The sequence below is a fragment of the Aspergillus puulaauensis genome, chromosome 3, assembly GCF_016861865.1.
Source record: "Aspergillus puulaauensis MK2 DNA, chromosome 3, nearly complete sequence".
NCBI classification, from domain to species: Eukaryota; Fungi; Ascomycota; class Eurotiomycetes; order Eurotiales; family Aspergillaceae; genus Aspergillus; species Aspergillus puulaauensis.
The window spans coordinates 3619912-3636632 of NC_054859.1; the positions used below are offsets into that span (position 1 = coordinate 3619912).

The following is a 16721-nucleotide window of genomic DNA, read 5'->3' on the forward strand; positions in this document are numbered from 1 at the left end:
AGCAGATCTATGAGTAGGTACGACCGAGCAAACTTGCCTGGGCACGTCTAATTATTATAAACAGTTCTGTGGGTTTATCATGAATGCTGCCCATTAAATCAGCAGAGGCAATGTATGGTTACAGTACCTTAGGTGCTTTTGACATGATATCTTCGGAGAAAGTCCCCTGTATAGTTCACCACCGGACGTTCGCTGCAACGGCTTCAGTTCAAATTCCATTGGGAGACAATTCCCGTAACGTAAAAGAACTCTCGTTATTGGACCATCAGGGCATTAACAAGTACCAAGATAAGCATGACACCCTCAAATTATATCCCACGCGGTCTCGCCGAAGGACGAGGACCCCCAGCCCTGCGGTCTCGGGGCTAATCGCGATGCAAAAAGTCTTAGGGAGAAAAGTCTTAGGTACCTTGGCGGCGCGGCCAAGACCTTTGGCTTATGGGTCCCGTTTCTCTCAGCTTTCTCAATATCTAATCATATACGCCGTTTGCGGGCTATGGTGAACGCCCAAGGTCCTTGAGGATTGCCAAGAACAACATCCCCTTGCAGGGGCACCAGTCGAGAGCCTATGGTAAGGCTGAGAACCTGGCCTTGCAACCCACGCCAAGACGATGGCGAGTAACAACTGCCAGCAAGGTCCCCCAGTGGTAATTGAAATGGGTGCCAGGCAGATCTGGTCAGAGGGGAGGCCAAGGCACACAAGAAAAGCCAAGTGATCTTATAAAAAGCCAAGTCTTGCCCTCGACCTTAACACCATACTTCCAGCACCTCACATACTTTGAAGTAGCCATCATATACATCGGAAATGCTCGACACGAAGCAAGAACCCGATGCCCAAGCACACGCGGCACCAGACGATACTTCTCCCAATCGCCATGTGGTTGATGAACAAGACACCGACGACACGACGATATTCTACAACAAGAACAAAGACAATGTCAGGCCTCTGACCCCTGAGATCAGGAGAAAGGTCGTTCGCAAGAACTTCTGGTTCCTCCTCATCCAGACGTGGTGGATTTCCTTCCTTATTCATCTTGACAAGTCGACGCTATCTCAAGCCAGTACCATGGGCCTTTTCAAGGACACTGACTTGTCCAAGGATGGGAACGAGTACAATCAGCTGTTCACCTTGTTTTACGCCGGATATCTCATTGCGCTCTGGCCAGGTGCTTGGATCTCACAGCGGGTCGGCCACAAGTACTTTATAACAGGCTCACTGTTTCTCTGGGCTCTCTTGATTGGAGTTCATCCTGCTGTTACAACTGGAAAGCAAATGATGGCCGTGCGGTTCTTATTAGGGATGGTAAGTCAGTCGTGTTACCCTCTACATGTCTCACTAGCATACTAATAGAGAGAAGACCGAGTCTCAGATCATACCTTCAACAGCCATTCTCCACCAGGCTTTCTTCCCACCCAAGCAGAGCCCGTGGGTGCAGCTTTTATGGTGGGCATTTGGCAGTGTGGCTAACGTCATGCTCACGATGATCTCATACAAGCTTATCCTCGACGATAATGCCGGGGTGTTGGTTGGTGGGCTTAGTTCATGGAAATGGCTTCATATAATCTGTGCCATTTTGACCTTTGGGGTTTTTGTCCCTCTTGTTATCTTCCTCCCTAACTCTCCCCTCGACGCGAAGTGGCTTTCCACCGAGGAGAAGGTCTATACAATTGAGATTATTCGGGAGACGCGTGCTGGGATCACCAACTCGACTTTCAAGTGGTCCCAGGTGCGGGAGTCGTTCACTGACCTGAAGAGTTGGCTGTTTATGTAGGATCCAACTCCTCTTCTAGTCTTCACAATTCTCACCCATCCACTCGTGCTAACCATGCTTTTTGCTTTGATACAGATTCCACATGTTTTTCAACGAACTCCCAAATAACACCTCTCAGCAACTCCCTCTTATCGTGGTCGGTTTCGGTTTCACGGCAGCCGAAAGTGCTCTCTTCAATATTGTGAAGCCGCTCTGGGGCTTCATTTTGATTCTTATCTCTGCCGCCATGTTGTACGGTACTAGACTCGGAACCGGCTATACTTGTGCTATCTCCTACATCCCGTGTTTTGTTGGTGGTATTATTGAGGTGAGTCTGACTTGAACAAATCTAATACTGATTCTTTGTCGCTAACTACAGAATGTCTCATAATAGTTGGCGGCCCCTTGGTCTAACAAAGTAGCCTTGGTCGTCGGAACGCAGATATCCACGTTCAAACCATCTTACCTCCTCGGTCTCAACTGGGCTGGAACAACAACAACAGGACATACAAAAAAACTGACTTTGATGTCATCTTGTATCGTTGCTGCGTCCGTTGCCAACATGATCTCGCCTGAGTAAATCCCCAAATCCTGCTACTACTAGTATCTTAATTAATGCATAAATGAACTAACATAATCGCCAATTACTTAGATTCTGGGAAGCAAAATACAAACCCCGCTACGTCCTCCCCTGGGCTTTTATGACTGCGTTCTGGTTCATCTCGCCCGCAATGTGTCTGATCATCCGCTTCTACCTGCAGCGCGAGAACAAGCGGCGGGAACATCTTCTCACGCAGAGTGCAACAGAGTCCGACGAAGAGGGTGAGGCGATTGACCTGGGAAGTGAGATTCTTAAAATTGGCGAGCGTGATTTGGACAAGACGGATCGTGAGGATCTGCGGTTTATTTACCCTTTGTAACTTTTTGTTGGCATTTAAATGAATGCGTCCACGCATTCCGAGATTGAGGAGGACTGGGAGAACCAAGTACTTGGTGGAGGTAAAATCTTGCTTCTGAAGACTGGTTAGAGAATCTGTTAGCCGGAGATAATGGGTCAATGCAACACAATCTAGTAGGCCTTTTAATGCTATGTGGCCTTATGTTTCCCACAAGACTTTCGAAGTTTGTTTATATCTCAAAGATAACCGAATTTAGGACATCTATTCCGGCCCCTAAAGTTATGGTTCGGCCTAAAGTCACAATAGCCTAATATTACCACATGATATTAACACAGGATAAAATTATCATGTCCTAAAATTACCGTGCCCTAGTTGTACGATCCTATTTTTGATAGGGACTAAAAAGTGCTCGGGGAGGAAATGGTATTAATAAAATCTCTTACAAGAGAGCCTTTCTACGAAATTCTTTTTCCATATAAGTTCAGCTGTAGTCTGACTCTTAGAACTAGGTACATGTTCCAGATACATAAATATATAAGAAGTATTATTTGTTGGAGATAGCTAGCTCACCACCAGCCTTGCAAGGTCTTTTGGTGTAGTGGTCTAGCGTCTCATCATTATTAACTAGCTAGTTACTATAAAAAGCGCCTTATAAGACAGTATAGCGTATATTTATCAGAGGCTTTTAGATTAAGCTATATAAATCTAGATAATACCCAAAATTACTGAATGTTCAGCACCAATGACCAAACAGACCCAAAGCCTTCAATATTGTTGCCTCGGGTCTATTTTTGTTGAAATCTACCTTGAATTAGGTAGATGCCGGAGACCCTCCGCGCATGCATATGTGGCCTTAGGCGGAATAAATGTATGTAAGTTCTCTCTAGGCTTATTCAGGCTAGTGTCTTAGATATTGGCCAATGAAGCAATCCGCCTCTATATTCTTGTCAACGTCTTTCCTTGGCTGCTGCGGAGGCGTAAATTTAGGTAGACGTTTTGTTCCGGAATCTTTGTCCGAGGGGCTGTAGGTCTCTATTCGTCCACTCGTAGGTTTGGTTTAGTTGGATCAGGATTTGAGGCAGGCATTGGAATTTCTGCATTTTCGATAATAGGTAGAGGTTCTGATATACGTATAATGGGTATTGAGACAATAACAACTGGACTATGGAACACGCTAAAGCTGAGAGGAACATATCTAGGCAACATGTAAAGAAAAGAAGGATAATCGCTAATCGTAATGCTAACCGCCTCAGAGAAGCAAGACCACGTGGATGTGGTGCCAACCCACTACCAATCGACCATGGTACTAGTAATCTTCCACGGCCCATCGACCCCGTCAGGTTTCGTATAGATGACAACTTGCGTGGGATTACTCCTCTCCAACTTCATTTGGACTTCCTCATAAACGCGTGCTAGTGATCCGATATCTCTTTCGCTCGTTGGTGGTACCGCACATTGACTTTCCTCGATTTGAATGACAAGCTTTGCGATTTCTGCATGTAATCGGGCGTCCCACATGCCTTCCCTGCTCGGGTAATTGGAGAGGATGTTCTGTGCTCTGCGGCGGATGGATGGGTGGCGACATCTACAGGCGACCAGGTATACCGGGGCGATGATTCCACCTTCAAGCGAGAATGAAGGTTGGCTTTCACTTATATGGGTTTTGCTGTTGCCGAAGGACGGGTTTATCTGGAGCAACTGCTCGGTATGGAAGATCATGGATTGGAACTCGGCCGTGAAGTTGTCGTAGGCGTCTTCGCTGCGGACGAGGGCGACGGAGGTCCAAATTATTGCGGCGTAGTAGTAGATGCGTTGGAGGAGGGAAGCGCAGAGCTCGGGTTGCTGGATCTTGGGGCCGAGCTTATGGAGCAGTTGGTCGTGGGACTGTCGCCAGGCGAGGAGTTCTTGGTGGACTTTTTCTTGGTCCATTTCGAGTTCGAGTTGGAAGGCCGGTTCGCGTGCCTCGCGCGTAATGCCGACGGAGCGGATGAAGAGGAGGGCCCTGGTAATTACCTGGTCGAGGTGGTTTCTTGCCTCGACCATATCGTTAAAGGCGAGACCTGACTGGATTGTGTCCGATGAGTAGAGCTTCAAAGGGACTAGTGTACGGCCCATGAATGAGGCCTGGAGGTTTAGTCGGATGAATAACTCGCGTAGCTGCTGGTAGAGCTCGCTGGTCCAAGCACCTGCTGGGGAGGTCTGCTCGTGTTTGTAGATGATTCGAACGCCGGCTTCGATATGTTCCAAAGCTTCTTTGCGATTGTTCCTAAGAATCTCCAAACAGACAAAGAGGCAACAGGAAGTCAACGTCAAGTCAACACTTTCGCCTTTTGCGACCGAAAGTGACTTGACCAAACCCTGGATGGACTTGTTGTACTCTTCAAGCACAAACCGCTCTGTTGGACCCGTATCCCCCGACGCTGAAGCAGCCTCTGTGATCTGTAGCCGCGAGTGGATTGCCCCGATAGCAGTCATAGCATGTCTCACACTAGGTTCGTGCTCCCCAAACTGCGGAATGAGATAGGACCACAGCTTGGAGTCATACAATCCCGAAAAGACATGCGAGGTCTTGGTGTAGAAGAAGTCGACATACCGCCGCTCGGTGCGTGTTTCCTGACGCAGGACGAGTCGCTGGTCGGCCTTGAATGTGTCTCTTTCGATCGGCCGGTGTCGCTCATTGATCCGCTGGCGCAGTTGTGTCTGCGAGGCGTTGTCGTAGCCATCGCATTTGCGGCCGGATTTTTGACATTGCGTACACGTCGGCTTTTGCTCATCGCATTTGACGTGCCGGATCCTAGCCTCTGACGATCAGTACTTGTTGCAATTCGTTAGGGTTGTCTGGTGTCCAGAGGACGGACGCACTTGCAAGTGATACAGCCGTTCCGCGACCGGGGCTGGGTTACGCGTCTACTTGTTGCCATTCTTTCAGAAACTTTGGGTTCTCGAAGAGGTGGGGGGAAATAATTTGTTCAGATTCAGAAGAAAGGGTCTGGTTGATAAAGAGCTGAAGAAGCCCAAGCTTCTAGACCCAACTGACTCGTGCTAGACGTTTCGGACCCCAACTTGCGCAATGTCGAGGCTGTGCCCGTTGGCATGCGGCCTTCGACATCCAGTGCCGTTTCCAACTTGCGAACTCGGGGGGCCTAACTGATTCGCCAGTCCGAATTTAATCGGCGAGCCTCAGCTGGATCGGCCAACAAACCGTTTAACGGCCTTAAACTGCGATTCTGGAGAATTGAGGCGGGACTGCAAATTAACCCTCGCAGTGGTTAGTGCCAGGTACCTACATTACTATAAATACAAAGGATTCTGAAAAATATCTAACACAACTTAACAGTAAAGAGTGAAGACAAAGAAACCCCGCTGCCTATCCATTGAGCTCCGCTGGAGGCTTCTGCGAGTCTAGTTCCGAGACGCCGTTGCTGCTGCCCGTTACATACACGCCGAGAGCAGATTTCCCAGGGGAGCTTGTTTGTGCCGATGAAGAGATCGAGGCCTGCCTCCCCTTCCGTCGCTCCCAAAGAGCCCATGCTACCGATGCCAGAGCAATTACACCAAGAGGCACCCCAACCCCGGCGCCAACTGCGGTTTCATGACACGAGGAAGAGTTCGTTTGCTCTACCGGACATGATGTGTTATTCGGCGAGTCTGGCGAGTCTGGCGAATTCGTTGACGCGTTGAACGACGTGACGTTTCCCAAGAGACCATACCCAGGCACCGCCTCAGCGTTCGGAATCCGAAAGGCATCGCTACCGTCGTAGCACGCTGTTGTCGTATTTGATAAAGCCGCCTCGCCGCAGCAGTACCGAGACACTTTGTTTTTGTAGCTGAAGGTGAAGAGTGCGCAGCCTCCGTCCGGGTTGCAATTAGCTGCGCTCGTTAATATCGGTACTATACGCTGTGTCCTTTGTGGTTTTGGACGATTGGCTCTAGGAAACACTAACCGCAGTACTGTGGGCAGCCCTGGTCCCATTTTTGGTTCGTACAGCTCCCCCGTGACAATGTATATGGCTGTATGGTGGGGCTCAGGCAGAGGCCATTCGACAAGCAGATGGCTCTGTGATCGCAACAAGAGGTGTATTCCTCCCCCGAACAAGGAACGTCGGCCACGGCCAGGATCCCCGATGGAAAATAGCACTTCCGTTCGGACTCGGAGTCGGACATGGCTCAAGACCTGTGGAGTAGGTGTTTATATCTGAGGAAAGGGGTTTAAAAAAAATTATGGCGCTCGTTCGCGCGAACACGGGGCTTCCATCGCTATTAGTACTCTTAACCTGCAAGACCGAATCTGACATTGCCACTTAGCCATCTTATCTGCAGTCTGGAGCTCGGCACGCTGCTTTCAGCCTTTCAGTCCCCTGTCTGAAAAGGGATCAGCACTCACGGGGGCAGTGCGACTTGTGCTACTGTGCTTGACTGGGGCCAAAGGACCGTGTCCATGTGTGCGTTACTGCGTTTGGGTATTTGAACGCACGATCGCCCGTTCCAACTTCCCGATGCCCTGCGATCTTCGTCCTTCAGCTCGATCTCGACCAATCAGTCGGATATCAAATTAAACCAACATGCAGGGTTTCCCAGCCGCACTGCCCGACCAAACCTTCCGATACGAAGACCCTGGTTTGTCGCTTTCTTCGCCGACTGGCCTGATATGAGAGTCTCCTGAGGACTTTTTTAATACCCGGTCTCCAGATAATCGGAGTTGAGAATGTTCAGATGACAAATGAAAGCCCGCCGTTGAGTTGCAGGACCAGAGCGCAGGTAGCGAAGGGAACATCCTCGCGGCCTAGATCGGCGCATCTCACTCAGGATGGACTATTCGTTGCTGATAGCTCTAGTCCTGTATGGCCATATGCTGATACTGAGAATACAACGTCCCAGAGGCTATTCTAAATGTTTATCGGAATTCAAATGTATTCCCTCTTTCCAGACAACGCCCGATAAGCAAGATAAAACGCAGTCTGCCGTTGAGCGCGCAATGAATGACGCAATAAGACAAGAATATGGCAAAGACATCACAACAGGAGAATAGGGAGAAGTTAGTGTCTGTATATATTGGCATATAATGTAATCAGACAGACGGCTAAATAAGCACTGTTTTTTATGGTCGAACGGTAAAATCTATCATTTCGATATATACGAACCCGGATATGAGGTAGTCCAATTACTCAGTTGACGCTCGTCAATATATATGTATATGTACGGTGGAGCAATGGCTACTCCAGGGCATGAGCAATTATATAACCCTCCAAAGCATTGCCATAATGGGCAAAACAAATTGCCCCGAGCGAACTATCTCGTGGGAAGCAGCTAAGATAGATTTGACCAGAATACTGCCATTTCTGTTGAATCGTTCCTTTGGCGGGGCTTAGCCTGGAGGTCTACACCATACCAAGTCTCACCTGGTGACCTGTTCCCAAGAACGTGGGCGAGAACTTAAGCGAGTTGGGCGGTAAAAGTGAATTCATGTCAACTTTGTTGAGAGTCCTTGATTAGCATGGACTGCCATTGTAGTGACACATGTTATTCAAAGTAATCACGAATGCATTTGGATCCGGATAGCTGAATGGGCTCCGACATCTTGCGACTGGTTCGGTGGCAACGCTGTATGATATTGAGCCCAGTCGTATCAGAGTCAGATCATGGAGCTTCAGCTGGACATCAGAAAGGATTTAAGAAAGGATTTAAGGCAGAGGATCTGACAGCGCGGACCGAAGTCTAGAGTAAATAAGCACGCAGATCAGGAATAGAAGACAGGAAGAAAGTGAGAGACAGAGAACGAAAGATGACAGCGCCCAGACCCGCTTTTCGGACATACCGCTGCTCTCTTTTACCTCCGGTCAGCACCATCAGCATCACCGCTATAAATTGGCCCCATTTCCGTTTTGCGCCCCTTCTCATTTTTGTCCTTCTGAAAACACATTTTCCCCCCAAAAGCCTACCAGCATGCGTCTCATCCTCACCGGCGCCACGGGCCTAGTCGGCTCCGCAGCCCTAAACCACATCCTCAACCTTCCCAAGGGCGAGATCTCAGCGCTGTACATCCTCAGCCGCAGTCCTGTGCCTATGGCGGAGAACCAGCCCAATGTTACCGTCATCCAACACAAGAACTTCAATGAGTATCCTCCCGACCTCTTGGAGAAACTGAAGGGCGCGGACGGATGCATCTGGGCGCAAGGGATCTCCCAATCTCTTGTTTCCAAAGAGTGAGCTAAACACTGCCCTCTGACGCAAATATATTTGATATATAGGTATTTCTAACTTTCCATGCAGCGAGTATGTTAAAATCACACTCGACTACCCTCTCGCTGCAGCAGAGGCGTTCTCCACGCTCTCGGACTCGTTCAACTTTGTCTACGTGTCTGGGGAAGGTGTATGTATATCCTATTTAAAGCGCTTGCCTTTCTGTCTCCAAATGCCAGAATCAGAATCCCAGCTAAAGATAACATAGGCAACCCAATCTCCCGGCCGATTCACCCCCTTATTTGGGCGCGTCAAGGGACAAGCCGAATCAGCTCTCCTCGAGCTCGCGAAAAAGCACCCTAATCTGAAACCCTATTCCGTGCGCCCGGCCTACGTGGATACGGCGAACGACCCGGAAGTCCTCAAGGCCATGCTGTCTCGGCCGGAGCAGCAAACTTGGAAGGCGAGATCACTTCATACCGTCTTTGGTCCCGTTATGAGGAATGTGTTTACCAGTAGTGATTCGCCGACGCAGTATCTTGGGAAATTCCTGACGGATATGGCGAAAGGTGACGGAAAACCGTTGGGCGAGAACGGGGTTTCTGGGAATGGCAGGATTATCCCGAATGTGGTTTTTCGGAAGCTGGTTGGACTTTGATTTTGGGAGTCTTTCCAGGCTAATTGCGGCTGGGCGTGGTGTTTTGGGTTTGGGTTGGGTTGGGCTGGTTTGGTTTAATTTTAAGATATACCGACTCTGAAACGTACATGGACTAAATACTAATTTCATAGGGCGCTGTTGATATCCAGCGCGAGGTAAATAATAATAATTTCAACTTCTTAGGGCTACTCGGAACCGGGCCCATAATACTTATCGTGGCGTGAGTAGCTAGATCTTCTATCAAATCTAGAAAACAATATGTACTCCAGCCCGGTTGAATAGTCTATTCCCAAGGCATGTTTGGAATAACAAACCGAATTTCGGCGGGTTTCGTGGGACTGTCGAGCCATTCTGGCCCCCATCGCCATCATGCAGGGCTGCTGCGGGACTTCCCCGTTGGGTAAAGCTGAGACTGACTCGGCGCAATATTCGCCCACCGGTCTGCCTGTTCCTCCGAGCCCCATTGCTTTATTTATGTATAGCGATTAGCGTCCATCGTCGCGCAACTAGGTAATGGATCTAATCTATTCTATTTCCGCCACGCCCATGCCCCCATCCATTAAACATGCCAAAAAGCCGCCTCACTCGATACCTCGGCTATATCGCCGTTCCAACCCTCGCAGCAGGATATGGCGTGCATCTAGGCCTCACACACTTGGAAACTAAATACCCAGCTCTATCCCCAGAATCAACGGGTAGCAAAGCGCTCCGAATACCACCAAAACCTGGCCAACACTGCGCGTATACCGACATATACGCCGCTCGAGTTCCGCTCCGTGCGCTGGAAGCGCGAGCAAGGAGACACAACGAGAACAGCATAGTCAAGAATGACAGGGATGCGAAAGTCTCACGCGAAGAAATATGGGCGCAGTCGCTATTGTCCTCGCTAATCTTTTGCGTCGAGGGCTCAATTATCGGGCTTTTTGCGAAGGGGGAGTACTCGCCCGGCGACCTTGGCGAGAATGGGTTCTCGCCAATACCTGCGGACCCCAGTGCAGATGGGCAAATCCAACCACGGGTGCTGCTTAACGGTGTTTTGACTGTCCAGCGGGAGCCGGTGTCTTCCGAGCAAGATTCAGATAGTAATGGGCTGCTAGTCTCATGGACAATGGCAGATCCACCGCGGTTGTTTTTTGAGAAGATTGCTCGTTTGGGGTACCCCTGGAGACTTATGTCCGGTGGCCGACATGAGATGAGTGTGTCGGAGCAGTTCGAGGTTGAAGACAAGGGTAGCAGTCTTGACAAGCTCGTGGAGGTTCGCTTTGCTTCATCCCATGATTATGAAATTGTGGAGGCTGAAGGGGGGTTGGCGCAACAGAAGCTTTTACCTGCGTGGTCGATCCGGATGCATCGCGGGTACGCTCGGTTGATTCTTGATCGCGCCGTGAGAGAACTGGAGAGCGAGCTTAACGATGAGAAATGAAACTGGCCTCCATATTCGACAACCTGCGCCGCAAAAGATGCGAGATTCGAACCCGTCGCCGAAACCTTAGACACTCTCGACGTTATAGCGAAACAACCTTCATGCGGAAGCGTTGCGGGCGAATAAACTGAATCACTCTCCGTTACTCGTGGTCAGAAACCGACTCTGTACTGGTTAGACCTGTGCAAGGCTACGGTGGATTTGACGTCGGATGCGGAGGCTTCGATGCAGTCGAGGATTCCTTGGGCTGTATTAGTACAGGATGGATGCACTTTACCGAGTTTTATATCAGATTGTGTATGATTGAATCAAGCCTTGTTCTAGCTCATATCGAAATGAGCGTTCTCCCATTATTGTTTTTGAAGCGGTGAGTTTTGAGATATAATGGCATTGATACTGGAGAATAGACTGGTTTCAGTATTAAATGGAAGAGGATCATCGATTGTAGCCATGAAGGGAAATGGAAGACTCAACTGTCATGTAAGTTCGAAGTTGAGGGAAATTTAACATTGTAAGAGAGAGAACCCGACTCCGACCCATTGTCAGTCTGTCTACTTCCATTCCCGAATATTGGTTTACTGGGATAAGGGGTTTATTGCACAGTAGCAGACGCGCCCTTTGTGAGTAATAGGATTACACACCTAAACCACAGTATCTTGCTAGATTTTGCATTATCCTTTTTTATTTCTATGGACCACGAATGGTGCTAGACCAAAGTGCCACCAACTTTAACGAATGAAAGCCGTGATGGCTGTTAAGTATCCCAATATGGGACCAATATCAACTAATTCCAATCAATCTGTCGTTTGGGGGGACTAGGACTATCACCGTTAGTGGGCTAACCATTACCTGGCAGGTAGTTGAATGATTGTAAAGTAGTGCTTACCGGGGAAGTAGATGGGTTCATTGAAGACTTCACTGTCGACGAAGACTTATTTCCAGTCGAGGAGTTGATTGCCGTTGACGGCCGAGTCGTCACGGTTTCAAAACCAAGGCTAGACGATGAAGGAGCGTCGCTCCCAGAACTAGAAATCGGTGCTTCGACACAGACCTCGTAATTTGGTATTATATTGCGACATACTCCCTATTTGTCAACGACGTCGGGGTTCCAGGCCGTGAATTGTGTGAGGGTAATTCCATTCTTTTTGATAATGCTGGAGCAGGTATCACCCCTACGATGAATGTTAGTTAGGGTGCCAGGTAATGTTCTCAAGGTGTCTATCTTCGGGACTTAACCTACTTCAAGACAGGCCAGAACCAAGTGCATGATTCTATAATGTTTGGTTGGCGAGGGAACAGAGTTGGCATCGCTGTTGGGAAAGGCTCTGTGCGTGTTGTTGGTGTGTCGGGTACTGCTACGCAATACCATTTATCAACCTTAATAGTAGAGCAGGTCAGAACTACCACTATATTAAGTTGAGGGGTGGACGGCACGTACCTGCATTAAAGAACAGTCCTCGCGCACAGAAGGGTTCCAACTGATGAACTCTTTTGTCGAGAAGGTGCCGAACTTGAGAGAGATATAGATACATGTATCTGGTTCGCGTGCCCTGTACCAAGCAGTACATTCTTTGACTGTGTCGGTGCTGATTGGGGATGGCACAGTGGTCACTGTTGGTGGCATAGGCTCTTGGCCCCTCGGAAAAGCTGCAACGCAGTAATAGTAGCCGGCTGAAATTCCGGAGCAATCATACTTCAAACCGGGATTCCAGTCGTGAAGCTTCTTCTCAGTAAGGTGGTAGAACCGCTCGATTATCGTCGCGCAGGTATCAGTCTAAACGGAGAATGGTTTGTTAGCTCCTAAATGAAGAAAAAACAATGGAATAAGCAGTACCTTATTGGCCTGGTAATAATTCTGGCAGTCTTTGGCGAGTCCATTTTGGGTCGGAGAAGGCATCCAAGTGGTTGAATTTGTGGGGAATACTGTGGATGTGTGATTCGTAGGCTCAGGCACTGTGGTTGTAGTACCAATATCAGGAGGGTAGTAGGTGAACGTGGTATTTAGTGGCTGGCCGACGCACACCCAGTAGCCGACGAAGGGGAATGCACAGTCCTCGGCAAGGCCTGGATTCCACTCTAGTCTGTGACATGGTAAGTATATCATCGGAAATACGGGGATGATACTTACAGCTGTTCAGGGCTCACCCATACGGCATAGCGAGCCTGAATTGTGTCGCAGGTATCACCAACAGCAACACGATGCCATCTGTTACACCCTTCCGGATTCCCGGGTTGTGTGTGTGTTGGGGGCCATGTGTCATTCCTACTAGTAGGGGGAGGCGGGGTGTACGTCGTGATGGGATTAGTTGTTGAGTATGATCCAGTGGGGTCGAGGTGGGTAGAGCTGGAAGGTGTTGGCGAGCCAGAAGGAATCAAAGGACTAGAAGAACCAGACGCACCAGACGTTGATGAGCCAGAGGAAGTCGATGTGGTAGAAGTGGTGGCACTACCAGTGACTGTCTCTTAGTGTTGGCGGCGGTGGTGGTCTCCTTGGTTGTTGTCTGTGGTACTGACGCTGGTAGTTTTGGTGCTGGTAGTGGGAGGAGCTGGAGGGTTGGGCGGTTTTCCAACACCCACACAATACGAGTAGTTTTCCCAGGTTCTTCTCACAATTCTTATCCAAGTCTGGGTTCCATTTGAAGAAATCTGGCAAAGAGATATTGAACAAATGCACTATCTTGTCGCACGTGTCGCCACGCTTGGCAGGGAACCAAGCAACGCAGTTTTTGACTGTTCCAGGACGAGTTGCCTGGGACGGAGAGGTCTCTGAGGGTGGTATATCTTTTGCATCAGCACGATCTTGGATGATCGTAGCAAAAGCGCAGGTGAAAAGCAGGAGCAGCGTTAAGTAGTGCCTAAACATAGTGGAAATGACCATAACATTTACTCAAGGCTGTTCCAGTTCTTCCAGGGATGGTCTGTTTTATCTTATAACAGCTCAAAAATGGAGTTTAGGGAGTAGGGAAAAGGGGAAAGAGGGTGGAGAAAGTGAGAGCAACTCGGAATAATCGGACAGTTACCATCTTAGCTGGAGACATAGAACAAAGTGAGGTGAATTTGTCTATCAATAATAGTTATGGATGCTATGACTATCATGCAAGGGCCTTCAGAAGCAAGCAAACATGCAATGCAGGTTTCATAAGCCTATCCACAAGAGGTAGCACCAGTTTCTGTGCAAGCAATCATAGACGCTAGATTATCAACATGAATACAATGAGCTTGAGTTTAAGCAATCACTGTACATGACAGATGTAGATGTGAAAATATGCTAGCAACCCTGAGAGCTGTGCAGATGTGGTGGTGATTTGCAATGACATACATTCTTCGCTGGAATCAATTTGCAGTTGCAGAGGCCAACGACATTTCAAGATGTAAATCCAGAATAAGACAGATGCAAGAGTTCCAGCCTCAATAAAAAAGAAGTGTGAGAAGAGAGGTACAAAGGGGGTCTTCAAATCATGAGGTAACCCAATGGGCACAGGCACGTAGCCAGGATAGGAACAAAGGAAATCAGGATAAGGAAAGATACAGGTGGCAAATAAACGAGAATGGCCAAAGAACGAATACGCCCTGCCGATGCAAAATCATCAGAAACACGGTGGCCCAACCACATTTCAAAGGTAAAGTTCAAAGGATAAGGTGATGGGGTGGACCATGAGTTACACGGCTCCTGTCATGTGGTCGCCGCGCCGCGACCAGCCTCCTGAGGTTGGAGCTGCGGGCGTAGGTGCGGCACGGAATGGTAGGGCCGTGCTCTGTAGGGGCATTCGCGAATTTGTATTGTGAGAGCTCGCTGAACGAGAACCGAGAGAAGGCCGTAGGGACTGATCCGTGGTGGAGCTTGTATCGCCTAGGGGAGTTCGAGAGGGGCGACGAGCCGACCGATTTTCATCCTGCCTCGATTCAAGAGATAGGTGTTCCAACGAGACTGGTGGAGAGCGAGTTGGCCGCGAAGGGAAATAGGAAGAATTTGAAGGGACGTTTTGCCGCTGCTGAGAGGAGCCGTGGTCGACATTGAGAGGAACTTCTCCGGTTGCGGAACGCGAGGACTTGCTAGACACTGACTTTTGTGCATGGACAGGAGATGGGGCCTTGGGCTGGCCAGGCGATGGAGTATCTTTGCTTTCCTTCAGGGATTTCGGTGCGGGGGGTGCTAAGTAGGATTTTCGGTTGTGCCGTTCCATCATGCTGATTGCCCACTCTTGGAGGTCAACAGGTGTTCGCTTGGCGGCTTGTAGGAACGCATCTTTCTCCTAAATCATGGGTCAGTACATAAAGAGCTGCGGAAGGAAGAGGGCCACGAACGTATAGCTCGAGAGGGGTCGGTCGTTCTTCGGACTTCTTCAGCAAACATTTTGCAACAAACTCGTGCAGAACCGGCGGGAAAGCGTCGCTCCTGGGAAGTTTGGGGGCAGGCTCGTGAACAATTTGCTGTAGAAGGTCCAAAATTCCCATAGGGCCTGCGCTGGCCCGGTCTCCAGCTGCGGAATCTGAAGCATCAAATGGAAATCGGCCAACAGCCAGTTCCATAACCGTCAAACCCACACTCCAAACATCCGAACGGACAGTATAGGCACCACCCTGGATACGTTCCGGGGCCATGTAAGTTGATGTGCCAACAAACGTGTCTGCTATAGAATTAACTGTTTCCGTTGCGACTCCAAAATCACAAAGCTTGATGTTGCCTCGAGAGTTCACTAGAACGTTGGACGGCTTGATATCACGATGCATGATGCGATGGGCCTCATAGAGATAAACTAAGCCGGCGAGAATCGACTCGGTGATTTTACCCAAGACATCGACCCGAACAGGTCCGAAGTCTTTGGAGATGCGATCGAGTGAGCTTTAATATAAATAGTCAGCAAGCTCACAGTGAAAAAGGCGGCCTGAATATAGCACCGGGCAAGCCTTGAATACATACCCACAATCCATGTACTCCATGCACAGCACAATGTCCCTTGCTTCATTCTGGAATGCCCCGTAAAAGGTCACGATGTTCGGCGAGTTGCAATCATGGCCGACCTGGAGTTCTCGCAAGATCTGCTTCCTCACACCCTCTTTGGCATCAACCCGGATAATCTAACGGTTTTGTCAACAAAGCCCACAAGCTATAGGATAAGGATGGTTTTCTACCTTCCGAGCCATGACAACCTTGGTCGAAACATGCATGACTTTTGACACAGTGCCTCCATTTCCAGCACCAAGTTCTTTAAGGGTGACTAAATCCTCGCTGCGCAGATCCAGTCTGAACTCCAACCCAATTTCCAGCGTATCAGTCCGGGTACTCTCGCTGTTGCCGACAGCTCCAGGGACCTGAGCATCCCCGTCGGATGGGTTGGCAGCGGGCTTTGGGGCAGCGTTCAAGGCAAGGCCCTTGACATTCTTGCGCTTCAGAGTTCGTGCTTTGAATTGGTCGGCCATGGCTGCGGCAACTGAGGATCAACTGCGGGACGAAGGATCGGGCTGAAGCAGGGAATCGACGGTGGAGGGAAGGGCAACGATTGTCAGAAGTAGACACCGGAAAGCGAGCGGTACAGTTCGTTGCAGTCAATCCGTCTGCTCGAGAGTGACGAGATCGTAAGCCTTGGGCGGATTGTTCTTTAAGCGTTGAAATGCAAACAAGCGCCGCGGGTCCAAGCCAGTGAGGTGGGGGTTTCCCCTGGACTCAGGTGCGACAGTCGGTGTCTGATAATCTCTTGACGTTGCTTTGAAGGCCGCCAAGTGGAAATCGACACGGTTCTGGGGAAGCTCCAGACGAAAAATGAATGAAACGACGCGGCGACGGGAAGACGTGAGGAATATCCGAATCG

At 49.4% G+C, this 16721-nt stretch overlaps 6 protein-coding genes across 6 annotated transcripts; 3 read left to right on the forward strand and 3 right to left on the reverse strand.

Moving 5' to 3' along the window:
- Nucleotides 1-805: 805 nt before the first annotated feature.
- On the forward strand, nt 806-2671 carry APUU_31453S (uncharacterized protein; the record flags this gene model as incomplete). The annotated part of the gene is made up of 5 exons (XM_041702659.1): nt 806-1303; nt 1359-1768; nt 1848-2079; nt 2146-2327; nt 2404-2671. 5 exons carry the CDS (start codon nt 806-808, stop codon nt 2669-2671), a joined length of 1590 nt encoding a protein of 529 aa, XP_041555422.1.
- Nucleotides 2672-3937: 1266 nt separating this feature from the next.
- APUU_31454A (Zn(II)2Cys6 transcription factor) lies at nt 3938-5571 on the reverse strand (the record flags this gene model as incomplete). Its single annotated transcript, XM_041702660.1, has 2 exons — nt 3938-5444; nt 5513-5571. 2 exons carry the CDS (start codon nt 5569-5571, stop codon nt 3938-3940), a joined length of 1566 nt encoding a protein of 521 aa, XP_041555423.1.
- Nucleotides 5572-8593: 3022 nt separating this feature from the next.
- APUU_31455S (putative nucleoside-diphosphate-sugar epimerases) lies at nt 8594-9488 on the forward strand (the record flags this gene model as incomplete). Its single annotated transcript, XM_041702661.1, has 3 exons — nt 8594-8853; nt 8921-9020; nt 9099-9488. The coding sequence occupies 3 exons, from the start codon at nt 8594-8596 to the stop codon at nt 9486-9488; spliced, it is 750 nt and encodes a 249-aa protein (XP_041555424.1).
- Nucleotides 9489-10053: 565 nt separating this feature from the next.
- APUU_31456S (uncharacterized protein) lies at nt 10054-10911 on the forward strand (the record flags this gene model as incomplete). The annotated part of the gene is made up of 2 exons (XM_041702662.1): nt 10054-10743; nt 10807-10911. 2 exons carry the CDS (start codon nt 10054-10056, stop codon nt 10909-10911), a joined length of 795 nt encoding a protein of 264 aa, XP_041555425.1.
- Nucleotides 10912-11995: 1084 nt separating this feature from the next.
- Nucleotides 11996-13774, reverse strand: APUU_31457A (LysM peptidoglycan-binding domain-containing protein; the record flags this gene model as incomplete). The annotated part of the gene is made up of 6 exons (XM_041702664.1): nt 11996-12083; nt 12152-12288; nt 12350-12685; nt 12746-12992; nt 13040-13367; nt 13426-13774. 6 exons carry the CDS (start codon nt 13772-13774, stop codon nt 11996-11998), a joined length of 1485 nt encoding a protein of 494 aa, XP_041555426.1.
- Nucleotides 13775-14570: 796 nt separating this feature from the next.
- On the reverse strand, nt 14571-16332 carry ste7 (MAP kinase kinase Ste7; the record flags this gene model as incomplete). The annotated part of the gene is made up of 4 exons (XM_041702665.1): nt 14571-15164; nt 15217-15754; nt 15833-15990; nt 16045-16332. The coding sequence occupies 4 exons, from the start codon at nt 16330-16332 to the stop codon at nt 14571-14573; spliced, it is 1578 nt and encodes a 525-aa protein (XP_041555427.1).
- Nucleotides 16333-16721: the final 389 nt, after the last annotated feature.